Raw genomic sequence first — 21018 nt, 5'->3', positions numbered from 1 at the left:
GGGAGTTGAATGAGCTCATCAGAGGTCTCCAGCTGATGCAGAGAGTGGACTGGGATTCGAGCTCAGACCATGTGACTCCTGAGCCCACCTGCTCCTGTCACTGCGATCAGAGGCCCTTAGAGTCAGGGTCACACTGGGATCACCCCCAGGAGGGCTTGGTCCTTTCTGAGGCTGTCTCTTTGGACAGACCCTGCAGGGGCCACTGCCCCAGGATGATTCCCCCAGATCTGGTCCTCTCCTCCTGCTGGCTGGCCAGGGTGCCCGCGGGAAGTCGTTTCTACAGTTACCACCAACTATTTTATTTTTAAAAAGACTTTTATTGAGATATAACTTACTGCTGTGCGGTGCATTCACCGTAGACACACCGAGAAGTGAGCGTAACCTGTGAGGACACCCATGTGACCACTTGCGGGTCAAGGAACACCCCTCGCCCACACCTGGGGCAATTTGGAAGGTTGAGTTTATGCCCCAAATACATCACGTCTCTGCCCTGAAGTGACTTTCGCCAAGACCCGCCCCTCTCCAGCCAGGATTCTGCCGGAGGCTCCTGAGGGGCTCGCAGAGCCTGGGCAGAGGTCCTCCAGGACAGACCGGGGGCCTGGGGGACAAACTCAGAAGTGAAGGGGGCGGCCTGGCGAATGCCGACCACATGCAGGAGCATTTGCACTCACTTAGCGCACAGCAGTCAGAGAGGCAGGAGGTCCCCAGAGGAGCTGCACCCCCACTTCGTTTCAGTCTGTGACCGGGAGAGGGGAAGGGCGGGGCAGGATGTGTCTCTTCCAAACTCCAAAACCCTAAGCCCCCCAAGGCTGCCCGCAAGTGACAAGCCCACCCGACACGGCTTCCCTCCCTCCAGGACAAAGCAATCCCTCAGACCCCCTCACTGGGACCTCCTCAAAACTCCACACCAGAGAGGGAGCGCACCCTGTCATCCTCCCTCCGGAGACGAGTCTCTTCAGAGGACAGTTTTGAGTCTGCAGGTTGCTGGGGAAACAGAGTTTTTGAGACCAGCAGGGCTGGGACCCCCCGCTTGATCACTTAGTAGCTGTGTGGCCTCAGGCAGGTCACTTCACCTCTCTGAACCTCAACTTCTCCATCTGTAAGTGGAGAGAGTAACAGCTCCTACCACAGAGGTTGCTGCAAGGACTCAATGAAATGATGACACTAAAGTGGCCGCCCGCACTTGAACATGCCCGATGCACATTAGCTCCGGCCACCAGGTTGTCCTTGTCAGTCACTGGACCATGCACAGGCCCGAGTTGCTTGCTGCTTGCTCCCCACCTGCCCTTCGACCAGGAATCTAAGCCATGGTGGGGGATATCCACATCCTCTGGGGGGGAGGCACTTCTAGAAGATTCCCCCCAGACAGAGCCCAGGTGATGGCCAAGGCTAAACCCCGGTCCCCGCAGCGGGACATCTTGTCTGCGTAGACCCCCGCGCCACCCCCGCCACCACCCCTGCAATCCCAGCTTGAACAGGCCTCTGCCGCCCGAGGTGAACCTGTGTGTTATTTATGGGATTCATTATGTGCTCAGGGGCCCCCCGAGGATCGTCATTGTGCACGGGGAGGGCGAGTTGAATAATGTTTACTATTAATTTCTGCCAATAAAGCAAAGCATCGAGACTCTGTGTAGAGACATGGGCTCGGCTTGGCTTCCCACTCACCGCTGCCCTGAGAGGGCTGGGCGGCTTTTCACTATCTCCCCAACAGTCCCCCTCCAGGGCTCCACCTGCCCTCCCCAGTCCAAGGACTGTCCCTGCTGGGACACCTCAGCTGCCTGCCTCCTCTCTGCCCCGCTCCACTGGGTCCCTGCACAGCGGCCAGGGCCGTGGACACGGGGTGCACACCTGCGCAGGCCTGGCCCCTGGCTCTCAGGGCGAAGACCTTCCCCGTCTGGTCCCACCTTCGCCCTGCTCCCGCACGGAGTCCCCACTCCCCTGTGACCACTGTGTTGATCTCCCAGATCAACAGGACTGGCCCCCTGTCCCCTCCCCCCAGAGCACCCCCTCCAGGGCCCCCCACCAAGCCAGTACCCACCAAGGTAACTCAAGCGTGTCCTCCCCAGGGGGTGTCCTTGGCTCCCGAATGGGGTCAGGTCCCTCTAGAATAAGTGTGTGGCCCTTCACTGAGGGTTTTCTCCACCAGGATGGGCGGGTTTGGTGGGTTTTAATGGTTAGCTGTCTGTCCCACTCGCCAGAGGACAGAGACAGTGTGGCTTGATTATCCCTGTGTCCCCAGGGCCTCCCTGGGCTCCCAGCAAAGAGCAGGTGTTAAATGCACTGTAATGGAGACTGGGCGAATGGGTGGGTAATAGGTGCTCATGTAAACAGGTGGGTGGGTGGATGTGTGGGTGGGTGGTGGGTGGTGGGGGGATGGGGAGTGTTGGGGGATGGGCAGTGGGGGATGGGCCCTTGAGTTGGCCCCAGCAGTGCTCAAGAGCAAGACTCAGGATCGAGGAGGCCGGGCCATTCTCTCCCATCCGCCAGGTCTTGGCTATTAGACTGACAGAGTCGCCACCCCTTTGCGTGCTTGGTTGCTAGAAAAATGGAGGTGGGGGCCCAGACAGCAGCCCTGGCTCCAAGCCAGCTGCCCCCTTCCCGGCCCGTGTCCCCCAGGCAAGCGTGACCAGCTCCTAGCCTTGCTTTCTGCACCACCCACGTGGCCCCGGTGGTCCTCCCCCTGGCCAGTCACATGGCAGGTGTCACATGGTAGGTGACACATAACAGGTGACACTTGGTAGGTGCTCAGTAAACGCCAGAGCCCGTACTCTCTTCTCTTCAGGTCTCTCTGCCATTTGTCCCCATGTCCCCTCGACCCACCTGACCCCGGCACTGAGACCACTGGCTGGGTCCTGGCCCGGAGAGAAGAAGCCAGGCCCTGGGCGTGTTGGCTACCCGTGGAGTGTGACACAGGAGCACGTGTCACCAACTGCAGGGATTATAGAAGACACCGTGGGGCCAAGACAGGAGGGGACGTCCTGGTCACACTGACATCCCTAACAGAAAATGTCAGTCAGAACAGGGACGCTGGTGTGGCATCCAGGAGAGAGGGAGGAGGACAGCTGGTCTGCATCCCGTCCTGCTTATCGGTGTCCCCAGTGACCCCACAAATTCCTGGCCCCCAGCCTGGCCGGGCCTCCCCTGCAGCCCAGGAGAAGCGCTGTCCCCGTAGCCCGGAGGCCTGAGTGGCAGAGGACTGCCTCTGCGACCCGGCACCTAGCGCCTCATCTGTAAACCTGGGCGGGGACGGCAGGGGCGCTGGGCCGTCTTCAGAGCTCCGTCTCCCCGTCCAACGTGCGGGTCCCAACTCCCTGAGGCCGTCGGAGGCCCGGCTTGGATGCACTCAGAGCTCCCTCATCAAAAGTTTCCAGACCCAACAGGAAGGAACAGTCTGTCCCTTGATGAAGTGTGACTCCAAACAGCCCGAAGCTTGGGGACGGGCCCAGCACGAGGTCGACGTGACATCAGGAGGACAGGCTTCACGACCAAGGGACTTGGGCGGTTCGGGGCCAAGAGGCCTCGGTCCAACAGGAGGCTGACGCCCGCCAGGCCTCCCCTGCTCTGCTCCCCAGAGACCTCGGGGTGCGCTGAGGGTGGGGGCCCCGGGGGCGGGGGCGGGGTGCTGATGGGTGTCCAGGGAGCTGGAGGCCAAGTGCATTTTCTCTGCCGTTTTGGATCATTTTGAAAACTATTTGCAAAGCTCCTTAAAGGGCCACTGAGATTTTCACATTGATCTGCTGAAAAAATCAAGTCATGCTCAAAACTTAACCTCTCGCCAGGCGCAGTGACACTCGCCTCTGATCCCAGGCTGAGGCAGAAGGAGTACCAGGACGAGGCCAGCCTCCGCAATGTAGGGAGGCTCTGTCTCAAAATACAAAGTAAAGCCAACAAACAAACAAAAAGCCCTGGGGATGTAGCTCGGTGGTAAAGCGCCCCTGGGTTCAACCCCCAGCAGCACCCCGTTACAAAGAAGCCCCAACCTCTCTAGCTCCTTCCTGACTCTGCCGCCTTGTTTGAACCCAGCAAACTGAGGTTCCAATCCAGCCTCCAGCAAACTAGCTGGGTGACCCTGGGCAAGTCCCTTAATCTCTCTGAGCTGCAGATTCCTCATATGCAAAAGGGAAATAACCATTGTGCCTAGCTCAGGGCCACCGTGGGGAGTAAATATCTCATGGACGTGCTGAATATGGGCCACGTGATGGTCTGGAATCTTCTCAACAGATAAATTCTCCATACCAGAGGGGAGCCTCTGGAGGCAGAGCCTGGGGCAGATCACATCTCTGCCGCTGTGAGGCCGTGTGTGTGGTGCTGGGTGCCTGGCTTCCTCCCTCAGAGCCTCCACTCTGTCATTTGTCAGTGGGACAATGTCACTTCCTGCCAAAGGAAGAAGAGAATAAGCCAGACAAGGAGGTGCACACGGGAGCTGTTTGCCTTCGTCTCAGGGATGTGGCTCGGGAAGGCAGCTTGCAGGCTGTCCTGCCAGGTAGCATCTGGGTCCCCACCGCCGCCTCCACCCCTGGGCCGGCGTCCCTGCACCTGTGGCTGACGTGCCCCACCGTGGGAAGCTCTGGGGTGAACTGCGGTGCCCACGCCTTGGACGGTCTTTGCTCTGCCTTTCCCCAGACCCCAGTACCGGTTGCAGGCTCCCTGGTGTGGACCTTGCCAGAATCCACAAAGCCCTGGGGACCTGGTCCATCTTCTCGACTCCTCTCAAAGTCAAGTACACGGTCAGGGGCGTCTGTCACTTCAGTCAGTATCCTGTGCCTTTCCACGGGCCTCACCCAGAGGGACACCTGCAGGGCCAGGATCTCGGGGGACGAAGCGTCAGCTGCTTCACGCTAGGTTCCCCCTGACCTCTCCTGCTCCCTCCAGGGACTTTGGAGAGGACCCGGGGTATTCCTGGGGTACCCAGTAGGCAGCTTAATACCACAGCCTTAGGCCAATCTCATTTCACAGCTGTGCTTTTGAGAATCCTTCCTCGGCTGCTCTGAGTGGGTCCAGGCTGGTCTCCGTTGGAGCTCAGGGTGCTGGTCCAAGGTCCACGTGAGACATGGCCAGCTCCGTCCCCCATGCCACTCAGAGAAAGGGGTTCCCCACCCTGGATTCACAACACGGTTCACCCCTACGCAAAATGCAGCGAGTATCCATCAAGGTGCAGTAAGGAGGTGCCTGCCTTGGTCTTCAGAAGGCACGTCCCCGGGCACCCCTGGGCCCCCCTGGGCTGGGAGTGACCGCTGCAGGTCTCCCAGGTGAGGCTCACAGCATGCTGGTCTCCCTCTCGTTCACCGAAGACTTGTCGTTCACTGACGACATCCTGGTGAAGCTCCTATGGCTGGGGAAGGAGGAGTGGCCCGTGTCCTCACTCAGAGCGTTGACCAGGCGGGAGAAGAGCGTCACCTTGAACTTCTTGAAGTCCTGGCCCATGAAGACGTACAGAAGGGGGTTCATGCAGCTGTTGGCGATGGCGAGGGCCGTGGCCAGGGGCAGGCCCAGGCTGAAGACAGGGCCAGGCAGGACAGTGTGGTGTAGCTCCAGCAGGTAGAGAGTGTGGTAGGGACACCAGCAGCAGAAGAAGGTGACGATGATGGTGACGATGATCTTGAAGGGCTTCTTGGTCTTGGCCAGGCGGTTGCGCCGCAGCCTGCAGACGATGGTGAGGTAGCAGGCCGTGATGACAAGGACAGGGACCAGGAAGCCACACAGAAAGCGGGTGACGGTCACCAGCACGTGTTGGCTGGACCCGATCCGGCCGGACGAGCCGGGCGCGGACAGGCTGAAGTTGTTGAAGCAGGAGGTCTTGCCGTGCAGGCTGGCCGTGTCCCGGAAGACGAGGGACGGGGAGCTCAGGAAGAAGGCCAGGACCCAGATGACCACGCAGCCCGTGTAGGCCAGCCGGACGCTGCGGTGGTTCTGGGACCAGACGGGGAGCAGCACGGAGACGCAGCGGTCCAGGCTGATGGCGGTGAGCAGGAAGACGCTGGTGTACATGTTGTGGATGAGCAGGAAGCTGCTGACCTTGCACATGGCCGTCCCGAACACCCAGTGGTAGTCCAGGGCGGCGTAGGTGATGTGCAGAGGCAGGAAGACGTTGAAGAGGAAGTCGGCCACGGCCAGGTTGAGGAACCACACGCTGTTCACCGTCCTCTTCATCTTGAAGGTGGCGATGACGATCACCAGGCCGTTGCCCAGGATCCCCAGGAAGCAGACGATGCTGTAGATCACCACCACGAGGATCCTGGTCACCCTGGCTTCCGGGGCGGGGTGGTCGTCCAGAACCAACACGGGGCCGAGATCATCCAGGTATTCGTCGTCGTAGGGGAGGGAGGAGTTGTACTCCCCATCCTCCATCCTCTGCAAGGCAAGGGAGGTCATGAGGGGCAGCTGGGCGACAGTGACCGCCCAAAGCTGACCGGCGCCAGCAAGACCAACCGCGCCCTGCCCGGCTCTGAGCAGACCCCACTCCAGCAGTGGCCCAAGGCCAGAGAGCTGGGAAAAGACCAAGCTGCCATTGAAATCCGAGTGTCAGCCGGTCACAGTGGCCCACGCCTGTCATCCCAGAGGCTCAGAGGCTGAGGCAGGAGGATCGCGAGTTCAAAGCCAGCCTCAGCAAAAGCGAGGCCCTCAGCAACTCAGTGAGGCCCTGTCTCTAAATAAAATACAAAATAGGGCTGGGGGTGGGGTTCAGTGGCCGAGTGCCCCTGAGTTCAATCCTCAGCACCAAAAAATTCCAAGTTTCAGGTCTGTCCTGTTGACGATTATATCTTCTGCCTCTTTGGGATCCTCTCCTCCCCCACCGTTTGGGGGGAAGGAAATATTCACCCAAAAGCCCCTCGAATAATGGGGAAATTGCCCCCTAGGACAGAGAGGCATGGTGCCACGAACTTGGTTCCAGCCACACTTCCAAAACCCTGCTAGCAGCCACCCCCGTGCTCCCAGCCTGGCCAGGGCCACTCGTCCCCTTTGGAGACCTGAGCTCAGACCACAGGAGTCCCTCACCGTTCAGTGCTGTGGTGTCCAACAGGGGTCCCCGGTCAGCCGGTTCCTGTGCACAGCTGGAGACACCTGAGGGGAAAGGGAGGCGGCAGGTGGGTCTGGGTTTGAGGACGAAGGGATGGCACAAGCTCAGGGCCAGAATAAGGAGCCCCTGGGCTGCTTGCACCAGACATAGGAGGCTGCAGAAGTTTGGCGTCTGAGTAGAACTCAGCCAAGGTCACTCGACCCGGAAGTGATCCAGGTGAGGTTTGAACCCAGCATGTGACCTTGCACATGATCACTGCTTCCAAGACCTCCCGCACTTGCGAGCTCTTTGGAGGCTGGTCCGGGTGGAGTGGCACACGCCTGTCATCCCAGCAGCTAGGGAGACTGAGGCAGGAGGATCACAAGTTCAAGGCTAGCCTCAGCAACTTAGCAAGGCCCTAAGCAACTCAGTGAGACTCTGTGTCTAAATAAAATTTTAAAAAAGGGCTGGGGATGTGGCTCAGTGGTTAAGCACCCTGAGTTCATCCCTGGTACCAAAAAATAAAAAAGAAGAAGAACTAAATTTGTTGGGGATGTGGGGTGTTTTGCTGGGACCTGACACACAGCAAACCCTCAGTAAGCGGGGTGGCTGCCCCCGGGTCACGGCCACCCAGGGCTGGAACCCTGGGCTCAGCCCCCTGCGCCCACACTCTCTCCTCTGCCCGGCTCTCCCGTCTTGACCAACCGGCTCCAAACCAGACGCCAGAGCTGGGCGAGGCTGCCCGTGGATACTTCATGATAAATACCTGCAGGTTCCTGTGCGTCAGTGTGTGGCTGGTCCTCATGGACCTCAGGTTCTACTTTATTACATGAAAGTCGTCCTTTGCTTTTATTAATAAAAGCAGTTGGGAAATTCCATGCAGGACTCTGAGATCAAGGGGCTCAGGATTTGAGCTTCAGTGTCTCTCCACTCTGCAGGCTGGGAGGGCAGCCCAGGGTGTCCACTGAGTGTCCCCAGGGGCACTAGAATAAAGACGGGGACGCTGGAGCTGGCCTCTCGTGATTGGAGGACGCTGACGGGGGTTGGTGACCCTTGCGGTGACATGCTGAGCTGGCAGGCACCCAGGACTGGCAGAGCTCTCAATCCGGGTTGCTGTCACTCAAACCCCAGGAGGGGCTAAGTGAGGCTCCGGGAGGTGAAGGCCCGGGCGGAGGCCCAGAGAGACCCTGGGCTCTGAACCCGCAGGTCACGCTGCCCCTGAAATCGTGATCCGTCCAAGCCAATGGCTCCCACCAAGCAGGTCCCTGAGGAAGAAATGACTTGTCCAGAGTCCCAGTGCTGGTTCTCCCAGGGACAAGGACATGGCTTTGTGGGGGCCCTTTCCAAGGGAGCTCGCAGGTACAAGTGCGGGGCCAGGGCAGATCTGCAGGGTCCCAGGAAGCCCAGACGGGGGACAGGAGGGGGATCCAGGATCCCCAGCCGCTCCGCAGAGACCAGCCGCACGTCGTAACCTGGTGGCTCTCAGCTTGGGCTGAGGGCACCGTGGAGTCAGAGGCCACGTCATTCCATGTTTGGGTCAGGGTCAAGTAGGGCTGGCACAGAGGCCCTGACAGCTCCCCTGACAGCCTCTGGGCACGTCTGTCTGTCCACCCCTCACCCCTCCCTCCAGCAGGAGTCGAGTGGGCTCATTTCCTCTGTGGGGACGTGCCCTTCCCCCGCTTCTCAAAATCCCCAGGCACCAAGGACCCTGTAAAGATGGCGATGCCCAGCCACGTCCTTCAAGTTACCTCTGAATTACTTATGAGACAGGACGCAAGGCAAATGCGGCCTAAATACGCTGAATGGTCTGGGGACAAGGAATGACATGTTCAGTGGAGATGCAATTGTTTTTCCAAAATATTTCCGATCCCGGATACGGAATCCTTGGACAGGAGGGCCCCTCGCAGGCCGCCGTCGAGTGCTGGTTATTATTATTAATTCCTCAGGCTTCTCAACGACTCCCTGAACTGTCTCTCATCTGAGCAGAGAGGAGAAGGCCAGCTGCGAGGCCAGAGGACGGGGACCTTCCTGCCCTCCTGTCATGCCGGTTCTGAGTCCAAAGGCAGATCAGGGACAAGAGTAAGGATTTTGCTTCTCAAAGCCAAGCCTCTCAGATGGAGGTAAAGGACTCGTCCCTCGAGTTGCTGGGAGCAACACGCAATGACAATGACTCTTTGGACAAGTCTTCGTTGTAAAGAGCTATAGCACATTTTAGTCACTTGTATCCCACCAAGCTTATGAAAGAAGTCTACGTGATTATATACACAGAATATGTGCGCACACGTGGTTAACAACTACTCGGGTGCTCACTATATGCAAGACTCCATGCCGTACTCCCGAATGGCCCTGCAGGGATAACTTCAGCTCATAGATGAGGAAACTGAGGATCAGAGAGGTGAAGCCACTTGCCTGAGGTCACACAGCTGGGAGGTCTGCCTCCAGAATCTGACTTCTAGAGATCCCAGGTGAAAAGGCTCAGATTTCCCCTGCCTCCCTGCAGGGTTAACAGCCCCCACATCCCACCTACTCTGAGCCCAAGCAGGACCCTCTGCCCACTCCTGGGGCCCTCACAGGGATCCTTCCCTGAGCCACCTTCTCAGACTTCCCTCCTCTGTACCCCAAGTTCCACATGACACCTGCCGAGCTCTGTGATTCCTGATCCATGGCGCTGCCATTTCTTTCTTCCTGGTCAAGGACAACATTGTGTCTCCTGAGACACTGAAACTGTTTCCTCTTTCTTCTTAACGCAAGACCCTGCGACGGATCCGCTGTTCCCTTTTTGATGTGGCTACAAGGAAGCTCGGAGTGGATTTTGCAGGCTAAAGGCAGCTGTTCCCTCACTGCTGCTGGCCTCCAGCCTCTGCCTGGGTTTGGCTGGGACTCTGGTCTGCCCCGGATGAGGCTTTCTATTGGTTTTAGTTCCTTGTGATACAGAGTTGGTGGGGTGCACACCAGAGCCCAGACGTACGGAGGATGCTCGGCTGCATGAGCTCATGCAACCCAGGGGTGACCCTGCTGTCGCTTCCGTTGAAGGGAAGCCCATGTCACAGGGTCAGCCAGGGACAGATGCACATCCAGGTTGCTCTAACCCCGACCTTAGCACTTAACCACAGGGCTTTCTAGAAAGCCAAGCACATTTTTCTGAGCCTGTTCACATCCTTCCTGATGCTGCAGGGTCCCCGGCTCCACCCTCTGGGGACACTCTCCTTCTTGTTCCGCTCGTTTGAACCTCTCAAGGAATGCACCCTCCCCAGATTTGGGGACAATCTGGCTGAGGTCTGGGACACACGTCCAGGGAGGGGAGTCACTGGCCAGCAGCCACATTATCTGTCACAGCCAGGCTGACAGCAGAGCCACCGTTAGTGACCATTTGGCGGAGCAGCCTTAGGAGGCCAGCGCACTCCCCATCTGCTCACCTCTGCGAGTCAGGAGTTATTTATGTGACCATGGCCAGGGGACACCTCTGACCAGGCGGCAGGACATCTGAGCACAAGAACTGGGTCTTATTCAGCACCACGTCCTGGGACCAGAGCCAATGGTGGGCACCCACTGGTCTGTGTTGTCTTGTTTTATTTTTCTGACTCGATCCTCTAAAGCACTGGTGGCTTGAGCCTGCTCCCAGCATGGTGGCCTCGGGACGGTGACGTGTCCCAGAGCAGCCCTGGCCTGTGTGCGAGAGTGCTCCAGGGATCAGGTTCTCCTGTGATGTCCCCTCAGGCTCAGGGTTTGGAAATCACAGAGGGTCACTTCTGCCCTCTTTATAAACAATTACAGGCAAAGAAGAAATGCGGAGGAAAAAAAAAGGGGCCTGTCACCCTTTGTCCCCAATGAGCATCTTACATGCCTCAGCCCGGGGTCCCGAATACCGTCCGGCAGATGGAGGGATGAAGGACAAGGTGACTTCACCGAGCACTTCCTGGGCAGCCAGCCACGAGCTGCACTCTGACGTCACCCAAGAGCCCTACAGGATCCCAACATGGTCACACCCATTTTCAGCTGGGGACACAGAGGCTCAAGGAGGCGAGGTCAGTGTTGTTATTTATTTTGTTGTTAGCAGTGACCTTGGCTGTAGCCGGGGTCCACCAGGCTCCTCCTGCCCCCCTCGCCTCCCTCTCTCCAGGTCCCCAGGCCTCTCCCTCTGCTGCTGACCATTCTCCATGCACGGCTTCTCCCAAGGCCACCCACACACACCAAGGGCCACCTGACACATACTGTTCCCAGTCATCGCCCCGCTCAATGCCCGGCATGCAGTGAGTACTTAATAAACGCACGCTTAATATTACTGGCACCCTAATGTATTTATTGGGCACTTACTACGTAACGGTGCCCAGCCTTGTCACAGACTGTCCCACGTATGGCTGCAGCTCTGCAGTGGGGGTGGGGGGTATCCTCTGGCCCATTTTCCAGATGAGGAAACTGAGGCTTTGGAAACACATACAGCTTCAGGTCATTGCTATTGTCATTATTATAAATTAGAGCACCCGTGCCCAGCTCAAGACGATCCAGTTCACATTTTTTGACTTTCATGATAATGCAACGTCAATATGCATTCAACAGAAACCATACTTCATATTTTGAATTTTGGCCTTTTCCCAAGCTGGGGATAGGTGCTTGGATCCACTCTCAAGATGCCGGGCAGTGGCAGCTGGCCACGGTTCCCAGCCAATCCTGGGATCCTGAGGCTGACTGGGGCACAGTAAATGCATGTTTAACCTACAATACTTTGAACTTTGGGTTTATCTGAACACGACTCCATCAAAAATCAAGGAGTTCCCAGCGGCTGGGGAGGCTGAGGCAGGAGGATCCCGAGTTCAAAGCCAGCCTCAGCAAGAGTGAGGCTCTAAGCCACTCAGGGAGACCCTGTCTCTAAATAAAATACAAACTAGGGCTGGGGAGGGGGCTCAGTGATTGAGTCCCCCTGGGTTCAATTCCCAGTACCCCCAAAAAAATCAAGGGGTTGCTTGTGATTCCTCCAAGTGTTCATTCTGTGCTTTGAAGCCTTCCCTGCAGCTCCCCACCCTGCAGCCTCACCTACTCTGGGACTCAGGTCCCCGGACTCCACCACACACACACACACACACACACGATGTACTTACACCACAGACACACCCACAGAGACTCCAGTGGAGGAGGATATTTACTGTCTCCAAACCCAACAAGGGATGGCCATCAGCATGTTCAAGGAACTCCTTCCTGCAAACCCCTAAAGACAGCGCCCCCCACAGGAAGGTGGGGAAATGTCGGAACAGGCAATGTCCAGGGGGCGTCTCCCAAGCCCAGGCGCCAGAGGAACCCAAGGTCAAAGAACTGCCAAGGACCAGCACAAGGTGCGCAGCCCAACCCACCAGGCCGTGGCAAGAAGGAGAAAGCAGGAGAGTCCCCGGCTGCCCAGGAGGGTGCACAGACACCGTGTCACATCGTGGGTCCCTGTGGCCACTCCTGAGAGAATATCTGGGCCTGGTTCTCACAGCAGGTCTGTACCCGCTGGTTGCTGTAGAGGGGCTCCTGCCGCTGCCCCCAGGAGCAAACCCTCGTGTGACGATTCCTGCAAAAGGATCTACCAAGGAAGCGATCCCGGAAAGCCCTAGGGAGCGGAGAGCCAGGGCTGTTGGGCAGGAGGCCAGGGAGGGGACCTGCAGAGGCCCACAGACGTGGCCCTGGCTCAGCCCCACCGAGCACCGTGGGGACCACGCAGCCACATCCCCGAGGCTGAACCCCGACTTCCTCGCACCCTGTCCTGGGGGCACATCCCCAGGGGCTTCCCGGGTGCCTGGGGTCATCCCTCCCAGACAGTCACAGTGCCCACTGTCAGGGGCAAGAGTCCCCGGGGAGGCCAGTGCCTGCACCCAGTCCCTACAGCGCTCCGGCAGGGCGCAGATGTGTCTGCCGGTGGCTGGATGCTGGCAGCCCACAGAGAGGACCCCCTTGGCCCTGTGCCTGGGGCGGCCTGGTCGGCTCTGGGCTGGGCGCCACCTGAGCATGAACCCAGGCAGGGATGCGGGGGTCTGTTATTTTGGTGTCTCCCTGGCAATCGGGAGAGGAGGGGGGTTTGATCCCCTTACACCCTCTCTGACCTCCCCTCTGACCTCACCTCCGACCTCACCTTTCACCTCCCACCTCACCTCCATGGCAGCCTCCAGAAGCCCCTGAGCTAGTCCCCTGCCCCACTGTGGTCCTCTTGCCGTAGCCCGTTTCCCACACCGTCCCCCTGTACCAGACTGCTCCGGTGCGTCCTGTCGTCCAGCCGGGGTCTTGTAGAACGTGCATTTTCCGCGTCTCCAACGCATTTCCCGCTCTCAGGGGCTCGTGCCCTGTCCCCGTGCTGCTTTTAGAAGGCTCCATGTGGCTGCGTGTGCATGTGGTCATCTGGACAGTGGCACAACATCTCCAGGTGGGGACTCACCCCAGTCACCTGTCCCCTCTGCCAGGATGGACACTCAGGGGCAGGGGATGAACTTGGACTTGGACAAACCAACAGCTCAGCCCAAGGTGTCTGTGAGGTGGCCTGGCCCCAGGACCTCCCCAGATGGGGACAGGAGGCCACCAGGCTGTGTTCTGACCACAACCCCACCACAGCACTCCTGCAGGGACCAAGCGCGGTCAAGGTCACCACCGGTTCCCCGACACTGAGAACAGAAGCCCAGACGGATGGTGTCCACTCCCTTCTCACTGAACAAGCTGCGTGTGGCTGTCACCGCCCTCCAGCCGCCCGCCCAAGACTTATGGGGATGAACCTCAGCCCCAGGTAGCACAGGACCCGAAGAAGCTCAAGGTGGCATGAGCCCGGGGACTGGCCAGACTCCCTCCTCCTTGGCCTCAGCCCCTTTGGAGCCTCCGAGAGCAGGACCAACCCGCCAGGACTCGGGGTCTGCGTCGCACAGCGCAGGCAGGACGCGGCTCCAGGCGCCTCTGGATTTCCCTCCAGTCTGTGGCCCTAGGGGTGATGGCCCGACCGGGCACCACAGAGGCCCTTCTGAGGCGGTGGGACCATCCAGCCTCCTGCAGGCACAGGAGGGCCCCCTGGCCGGTGGGGACGCTGGGACACCGCAGACCACAGAGGGAACGTGGCCTCGGCTCATCTTTGCCCTAGTGCCACAAGGTCACTTGGATGGACCCTAACCCTAACCCTGGGTCACCCCTCACAGCCGCCTGGTGAGCGTGAACCAGCTTCCCGCGAGCCGGGCTGACCTGTGTCCCCCTGGGCTCAGGGGACCGTGGGGCCAAGGGACATCTAGGCAGCAAAGTTTGACTTCCATTTCTGCCTTATGGTCCCCCTGGCCCCCTTCCTCCACCCACTTCTCTTTTGACCTCTCGGTCCCCTCTCTCTAATCCTGTGCCCGTTGGTGTCTCAGCCTCCTCCTCCCGCCCTCCCCCTCCCCCTCTGCCATCCCCGCAGCCCTCCTGGCTGAGAGCCCCCGGCCCTCACCTGCCACCCACTCACCTGCGGGCCTGGCCCGTCCCAGCTGTGGCACCACCTGCAGGTTCTCCCTCCACAGTCGCCTCCCCCAGCCCAGCGACAGGTCCCAGGCTACACACCAGGCCTGATCAGGGCCCGTGGGCGTGGGAGCCCATCAGGAGGCTGGAACCCCTCTTCTCTCTGCAGATGGTCTTGTTTGGCCTGGCTCCTGTCCCCCTCTCCCCCTTCCCCACGGCCCTCCCTGACTGTCTAGCTGGGCGGCCCAGACGCCCCTCCCCTGATTCTCTTGGCCTCCAAAAGGCTATGGGGAGCCAGGACGCCCCTCTGAGGATGTCCTATTTTGTAGCTGAGGAAACTGAGGCTCCCAAGAGGGTGGTGACCCTCCCTAGGCCACAGAGAAGGGAGACATTGTCCATCGTCTGCACGGTGGGCCCCAGAGCCTAGAACTAACTGTACCTGCATCCCACCCACCAGACAGCTGTGGGTCGGGATGTCTGCCTGCTGCGTTGTTCCCTGGTGGGTCCCCTCGCCCATCTCCCACCCTCCAGGGCAGAGGGCAGGGGCCCCCCGGCTCCCCCAGATGGCCGTGGTCGCACTCCCTGGATCTCCAGGCTCTGAGCGATTTCTAACCTGGAACCCACACAGCACCAGCAGATGTCCCAGCCGCAGCCCTGGCTGCCAGCCCCGGGACAGAATTAGCTCCATGTCGGGAGAAAATGTCCTCCACGCTCTCACGCCCACGTGCAGGAGCTCGCACTGAGTCACCGGCGGAGCTGGGAGGCACGGGCTGTCTGAGAGGCCGCCCCACTTTTCCTGGGCTTGGAAGGGCCGAGTTTGAGCTCAGGACCTGAGGACGGGCGGAGGCCAGGAGAGCCCCTGCTCAGGGGCCAGGGGACCCCAAAACCTCTTGCAGCTCTGAGCACAAGGATGCAGGAGACTCCCCAAGTATCCCGCCACTGCCTGGCCTGTCCCCCGAGGGTACCCCTCCCCAAGGGGTGAGAGCGTTTCCTTCCTCGCCAAAGATCTCACCAGAGAGCCGCCACTTTCCTGCCCTGTGCCCTCCAGGGTCACCCAGATGCCAACCCCAAGAGCCTCCTTGCCTTCCGACCTCTAATTCCAGCCTCTCTCTGTTGCACACCGCTGGGCCAGAAGAGTGCCTGAAGGGGCCCACAGCTTAGCCACAGAGGCACCCTCTGGGCCCTGGTGGCCATGCCCTCTCCCAGCCCCTCAGCCGAGGGAGGAAAGTTCTCCTCGCCATGGCTGGACCTGGACACCAGGGCTTTTCCGCTCCTGGCCACCCCATAAGCTACCACTGGGTGATCACTTTCCTCCTCCACAGACCCAGGAGTCATGAGCCCACTGTCCGTGAACTGAAACCAAAGCTGAGCCAAAAGAAACCTTTCTTCTCTTCAAGTTGATTTATGTTGGGTATTTGTTATAGTAACAGGAAGCTGACTATCACAGGACAGATCTTTCTAAAATGCAAACCACATCACATCACCTGCTGGCTAAAATCCCTGCCTACCTTAGTGCTGAGCTGAGGCCCGACCCCAGCCCCAAAATGACCCCTGAGCTGGCAGCAGATTCAGAGGTAGAGTGCAGACACCTCTTCCAAACTCAGCCCAGTTATGGCATTGGCGATCGGGGGCCTGTCAGCCATCTCCCCAGAGCCATTCCTAGCCATCAAAGGCCCCCAGAGCCGGTATTTGGATAGACGTCTCTCCAGGCCAGAAAGCCACTCCAGTCCCCAAGAATGCGTCCAGTACTAAACATTAGGCATTATCTCAAGGGCCCAGGGCTTGTACAAAGTCGCCAGGCAGACGGCCCAAGCTGCTCCCCATAAACACTGCCCCTGCCCCTGGAGGTGGACGGTAAACACAATTCCTCCCTTGCTTATGTCCCGCGGACTGGGAGGCCCAGTGCTGTGTTCAGCTAATCCCCTGAAGTCCACTCTGGGTCCTCTCACGCCATCAGTCCCCGGGCTGTGTACTCGGCACATGTGGAAGGCGGCAGCCTGGGGTGCTCATGTGGGCCGCTCAGGATGTGGTCTGAGGACACTGCGGGAGGCCCGCCTGTCCCCAGCCAGGAGCCAGCTGGTGGCACACACTGGCTGTGCCGCCCAGGGTGCTGCAGGTTTGGAGGCTGCACCTGAGGGGTCCTGGGTGCCCCTTGAGCAGCTGTTGCTGTCTCCCCAGGTCCAGCCCAGCCGCCTTCAGGGCCAATGACCAACCTGCACCCGATACCCCTGCAGAAGCACCTTCAGGGACCTGGGAGGTGGCAGGAAAGGAAAATCCCCAACAAGAGAGCCCCAGCCTCCGTTTCCTCCTTCTCTGTCACTTGGTCCAGTGAACGAGGAGAACATCCTCCCAGGCCCCTTGAACTCACTCCTGACCCCGGCCAGGTGGACACTGCACCCTCCGTCGGCAGGGTTCACTGTGAATAGTAACCACCAGAGTGAACCATTTTGTTGAACACCTACTATGTGTGCCAGACGTGCAGAGACACCACCTCATCCAGGCCCCATGGGATCATGGCCATTCTTACAGCCGCTCTAGAGTTGAAGGGCCGAGGATCTCCCCAAGGTCACGTGGCTAATGAGGAACAGAGGTGGAATTGGAACCCAGATGGAGAGGGAAGAATCTAGTGCTCTTTCTTTGACACTTCCCAGCCTCTACCTAGCACACGGGCTTAGGAATATCTCTGACTCCTTGGAGCCTCATCTACAAAACAAGGAGGTTGCAGTTGATGATCTCAGAAACTCTCTTCCAGCTTTAAAAGATACCATAGTTGAAGGACCAAGTGTCTGTTCCTAGCTTTGTGCTGGGTGGGCGGAAGCAGAGACCATAAATACACCGCATGACTGGGCTCCATGCTGTGTGACCCCGGGTGAATGGCTTTGCCTCTCTGAGTTGTAGTTGAACCGCCCATAGAATAGTCATAATAAAACCTTCCTTGCACGGAGGGATCTTTTGGGACCCTTTGCAGCTCTAAAACCCCTCAGAGGGTCAAGGTTAATTTATAACCCATCCTCTCCCCCATGACCCCATGAGTAAGGTTGGCGTCCTTGTTGACCACAGCAGTTTCTATAGAGCATTTTCACACTTTGTGTCAAAGTCCCTCAGGAGGAGCCCAGCAGCCATCCGGTCCTTCCCTGTCTGGGTGGCCTCGGGCCCCCCTGCCCCCCTCCAGACCCGTTTCCACTTCTGGGACCTGCAGATCACCTGGCATTCCTGGAGGGGCAGGAAACAGCCTTGCCGGTGTCCCTAGCCAACAGCCAGCCCTGGGTCGGGTCTCAAGTGATTCCGCCACTCAAATGAAGGCATTTCACAGATGAGAAGACTGAGATTCCGACAAACTCAGGATTTTCCTCAAAGTTACCCAGAGAGTAAGTGAGTGGGCAGAACAGGAGCTTCAAGCTGGACCTCAGCCTGTCCTCCCCTGGTGTGCCCTGGAATCCTGCTCCATCACTCAGAGTTAGTTTTGCATCCAGCACCAGCACCTCCTGGCTGTGTGACCTTGCATAAGTTACTGCACCTCTCTGGGCCTCAGGCTCCTCCTCTCTACCCTCCGTCTCAAGGAGTTATGAGGAACAAGAAAACACGGCTCGCTGTGGCCACGGTCACTGTGCTGGCACTACAGGAAGGAGAAGTTCTGTCACAGGATGGAAGTCACGTGTACTTCCGCGGCTCCTCGGTGGAATCCACGGTTTCAGGGTCCAAGGAGAACTTGGCAGTGCACAGGCCCTTCCGGGCCCTCTCCTTGTGTCCCATCGGCCCCATCACATCTGGCCCAGGGCGTCCCCACTCAGGCCTCTTGCTGGCCGCCCAACAGAGGCCACCTTGTTCCCAAGGCCCATGGCCCCGCCAGGGCAGGAAGTGGGCTCGGCAGGGGCCCCGGAGGCAGAGAGAGGCCCGGCACCTCCTCCTGGGAGAGGTCAGGAGACAGAGGTTCTACTGGAGGCCGCCCCCCCCCCCCAGGCTGACTCAGGCCTCCCGGAGGCTGGGCAGCTTCCGACAAGGCAGGCTGGACGCGGGGCTGAGCTCCAGGGCCAGGGACGCCTCCTTCCAACCCGGTGACCCTCCTGTCCCCTCTCCTGCAGCCTTCCTGGAAAGGGACGAGAAGCCGCACCCATCCTCGCGTTCAGATGGCCCCTGGAAAAGCCGCTAGTGGGCACTCTCTATGTGCCACCTCCTTCCCAGATGCTATGGGGCTGAGGTGACCCACCCCTGCCCTCCCACAGGGGACGTGGGTGCAGGACCAAAGGACAGCATGGTCAGGGCTGTGCCATGTCACCTCAAACCCAGACCCAGCAAACCGGCCCTCCTGACCTGTACCGCAGACAGGGTGGGTGACCAGTCCCCAGCCCTCCCTGTTGTCCCCTGGCTCTAAGGGAACAGTCGGCCACCGTTTCCCGCGGGCCCTAGGCCCCTCTGTCCGGGAGGACAGGTCGCCCTCGCCGCGGCCTCGCTGGACAGCGCATCTCTTTGTGGAAGTGAAACGGTCCGTGAATCAGTCACACGTGCCTCCCTCCCGCGTGGCTCCTCTGGCTGCTGAGTGTGTGTCCCTGGCTCTGGGCAAAGCCGCGGACGGTGGCCAGGGAGACAAGGAGGAGCTCGGAGGGGGAGGCCACATCTGAGCCTCCGAGGAGGATGGGAGACCTTTGCCAGATGGAGCCACCGAGGAAGAGGGGTCCCTGCGGAGGGGACCGTGCATGTCCCCACAGAGGCCTGCGGAGTGCGGCTGGGGTGCGGGGGGATCGCAGAGACATGCGGAGGGGGAGGGGCTCAGAGTGTGAGACCCTCCCCCACGGGACCCGAGGGCCATGGGGGGCCAGGCCTGGTCTGCAGCTCCTGACCAGGGGGCAATGGGGAAGCCGCACTGGGAGGAGAGACGGGGACAGCAAGGGGACTTGGTGGCTCAGGAAGCTCTTTGGAGGGTCCAGGAATCGGGTGCCCCACCCTGTGGAGGGAGGGAGGCGGCCCAGAGAGGGGGACCTGGCCATGAGCAGCAGCATCAGGCCCCTTCCCCCCGGCCAGCCAGGATGGCCTCCTGGGAATCCAGCCAGAGGTCACTGTGGGGACCCTCAGAGCCCAAGTCCCTCCAAACCAACCCATTCCCTGTGCTCAGGAGCCCAGCACCGGGGACATGGTGACCAAGTGCCCGGAGGCCTCCCTGTCACGGGACCCTCTGCTCGGGGTGTGCTTTTCACAAGGGCCCTCCCCGCTCCCAGCCTCACGGTGGACTCGACGCGGGTCAGGACAGGCTTGCCGCAAAGTGACACCAAGAAGAAGGAGCCTCGCTGGGCGTCTGGCTGGACTCATTCCCAGTTTACAGATGGACAAGCAAGTGGGGTCGCCGGCCAGTGTCTGGTGCCCTGAGAGAGCCCAAGGCCTGTGGTCTAAGCCAGAGCCCAGCTCGACCCCTCGCTGTTTAAAACGTCCCAGTGAGCCAGCCACGGTGACACACGCCTGTCATCCCCGCGGCTCAGGAGGCTGAGGCAGGAGGATCGCAAGTTCAAGGCCAGCCTCAGCAACTTAGTGAGACCCTAAGCAACTCGGTGAGACCCTGTCTCAGTAAAACACAAAAAGGGCTGGGGTGTGGCTCGGTGGGTAAGTGCCCTGAGTTCAACTCCCTGTACCCCCCACCAAAAATGCCCTCTGTCCCCTCAGCACCAGCCGGGTCCTAGGGCCCAGGGGCGAGAGGACAGGAGCCAGGAGGCTGTAATGACGTCAATCACCCGGCCCCAACTGCCCCCAGGGCCTCTACGTAGACCTTCCAGGTGAATCTTCTCATTCCCACTTTTGAGGTGCAGAAGCTGAGGCGGAGAAAAGCGAGGGAACTGGCCTAGGACCCCACAACTAAGGAAGGATAAGAGTGGGATCAGGACCCGAGCGCCCCGACTCTGAGGTCCACCTCTTCCCGGCCCTTGACTGTCCTTTAGTCTCAGTCTGTGACCTTCTGCACACCACTTCTAGAGCCCCGGTGACCCCCACTCACCAGCTACTGGGGGGACCTGGTGGGCCCTGAGAGACCCCAGTCCCCACCTGCCCAGGCGCAGGGCCTTGGGCGGGCGGGTCTGGCCCCTTGGAATTCCTGGCCCCTGCCCAGGCAGAGCATGACAAATGTCCTGTGCCGCTGCCAGCGACCAGGCTGGGGTAGGAGGTCCCACCCTGTTCCCAGGCTGCCTGCCTCCACCCGCCCTGCCGTCACCCCTCGCCACCTATTCCCAGGGAGGCCCAGCCCTGACCCGGGAGGGGTCCTGCTGGGAAGCCACTCCCCCGCCCCCCCGCCCTGCGTGACACCAAACCCTGGTTGGCGACCAGAGGAAATTCCGGAGCCTGAAGAGTTGTTGTTGGAGAGCCCAGGACGGGCCACCACCCTGTGCCAGAGGAAGTGGGGCCCAGCGCCCGGAGTTCCCGCCTGGCCCCTGGCTGGCCGCGTCCCCCTTGGTGGCTGAACTGCAGCCTGGGTCCGTGGGGGACATCATGAGAGCACGCAGGCAGGTGTGTGGAGTGACCCGCTGTCCAGTTTGAGGGGATCGAAGGGGACCCTAGGACAGGCTGGTGGCTCCGAGGACCTCCAAAGTCCTGTGCTTCTGAGGGCA

The 21018-nt window shown here is 59.8% G+C and overlaps 1 protein-coding gene across 3 annotated transcripts in view; it reads right to left on the bottom strand.

The window, feature by feature from the left end:
• Nucleotides 1-296: 296 nt before the first annotated feature.
• Cmklr1 (chemerin chemokine-like receptor 1) overlaps nt 297-21018 on the bottom strand; it is a 37755-nt gene continuing 17033 nt past the window's right edge. For 2 of the 3 annotated variants that reach the window (XM_046464320.2, XM_046464321.2), the window contains exons 2-3: nt 6997-7062; nt 297-6351 (exon numbers count right to left, since the gene is read on the bottom strand). In XM_046464320.2, coding sequence (XP_046320276.1) covers nt 5257-6348 — 1092 coding nt within the window. In that variant the 5' untranslated portion in view covers nt 6349-6351; nt 6997-7062 and the 3' untranslated portion in view covers nt 297-5256. Of the gene's footprint in view, nt 6352-6996; nt 7063-14438; nt 14629-21018 lie in introns of those variants that run through there. The other variant, XM_058585558.1, reaches the window with a different exon arrangement.

This window comes from Marmota monax, unplaced genomic scaffold (genome assembly GCF_021218885.2).
Source record: "Marmota monax isolate L192 unplaced genomic scaffold, Marmota_monax_Labrador192_F-V1.1 WCK01_AAM20220418_F8-fsc00269, whole genome shotgun sequence".
Taxonomy (NCBI): Eukaryota; Metazoa; Chordata; class Mammalia; order Rodentia; family Sciuridae; genus Marmota; species Marmota monax.
Note: the sequence above shows the minus strand (reverse complement) of the source record. Positions and strands in the feature narration are given on the sequence as shown.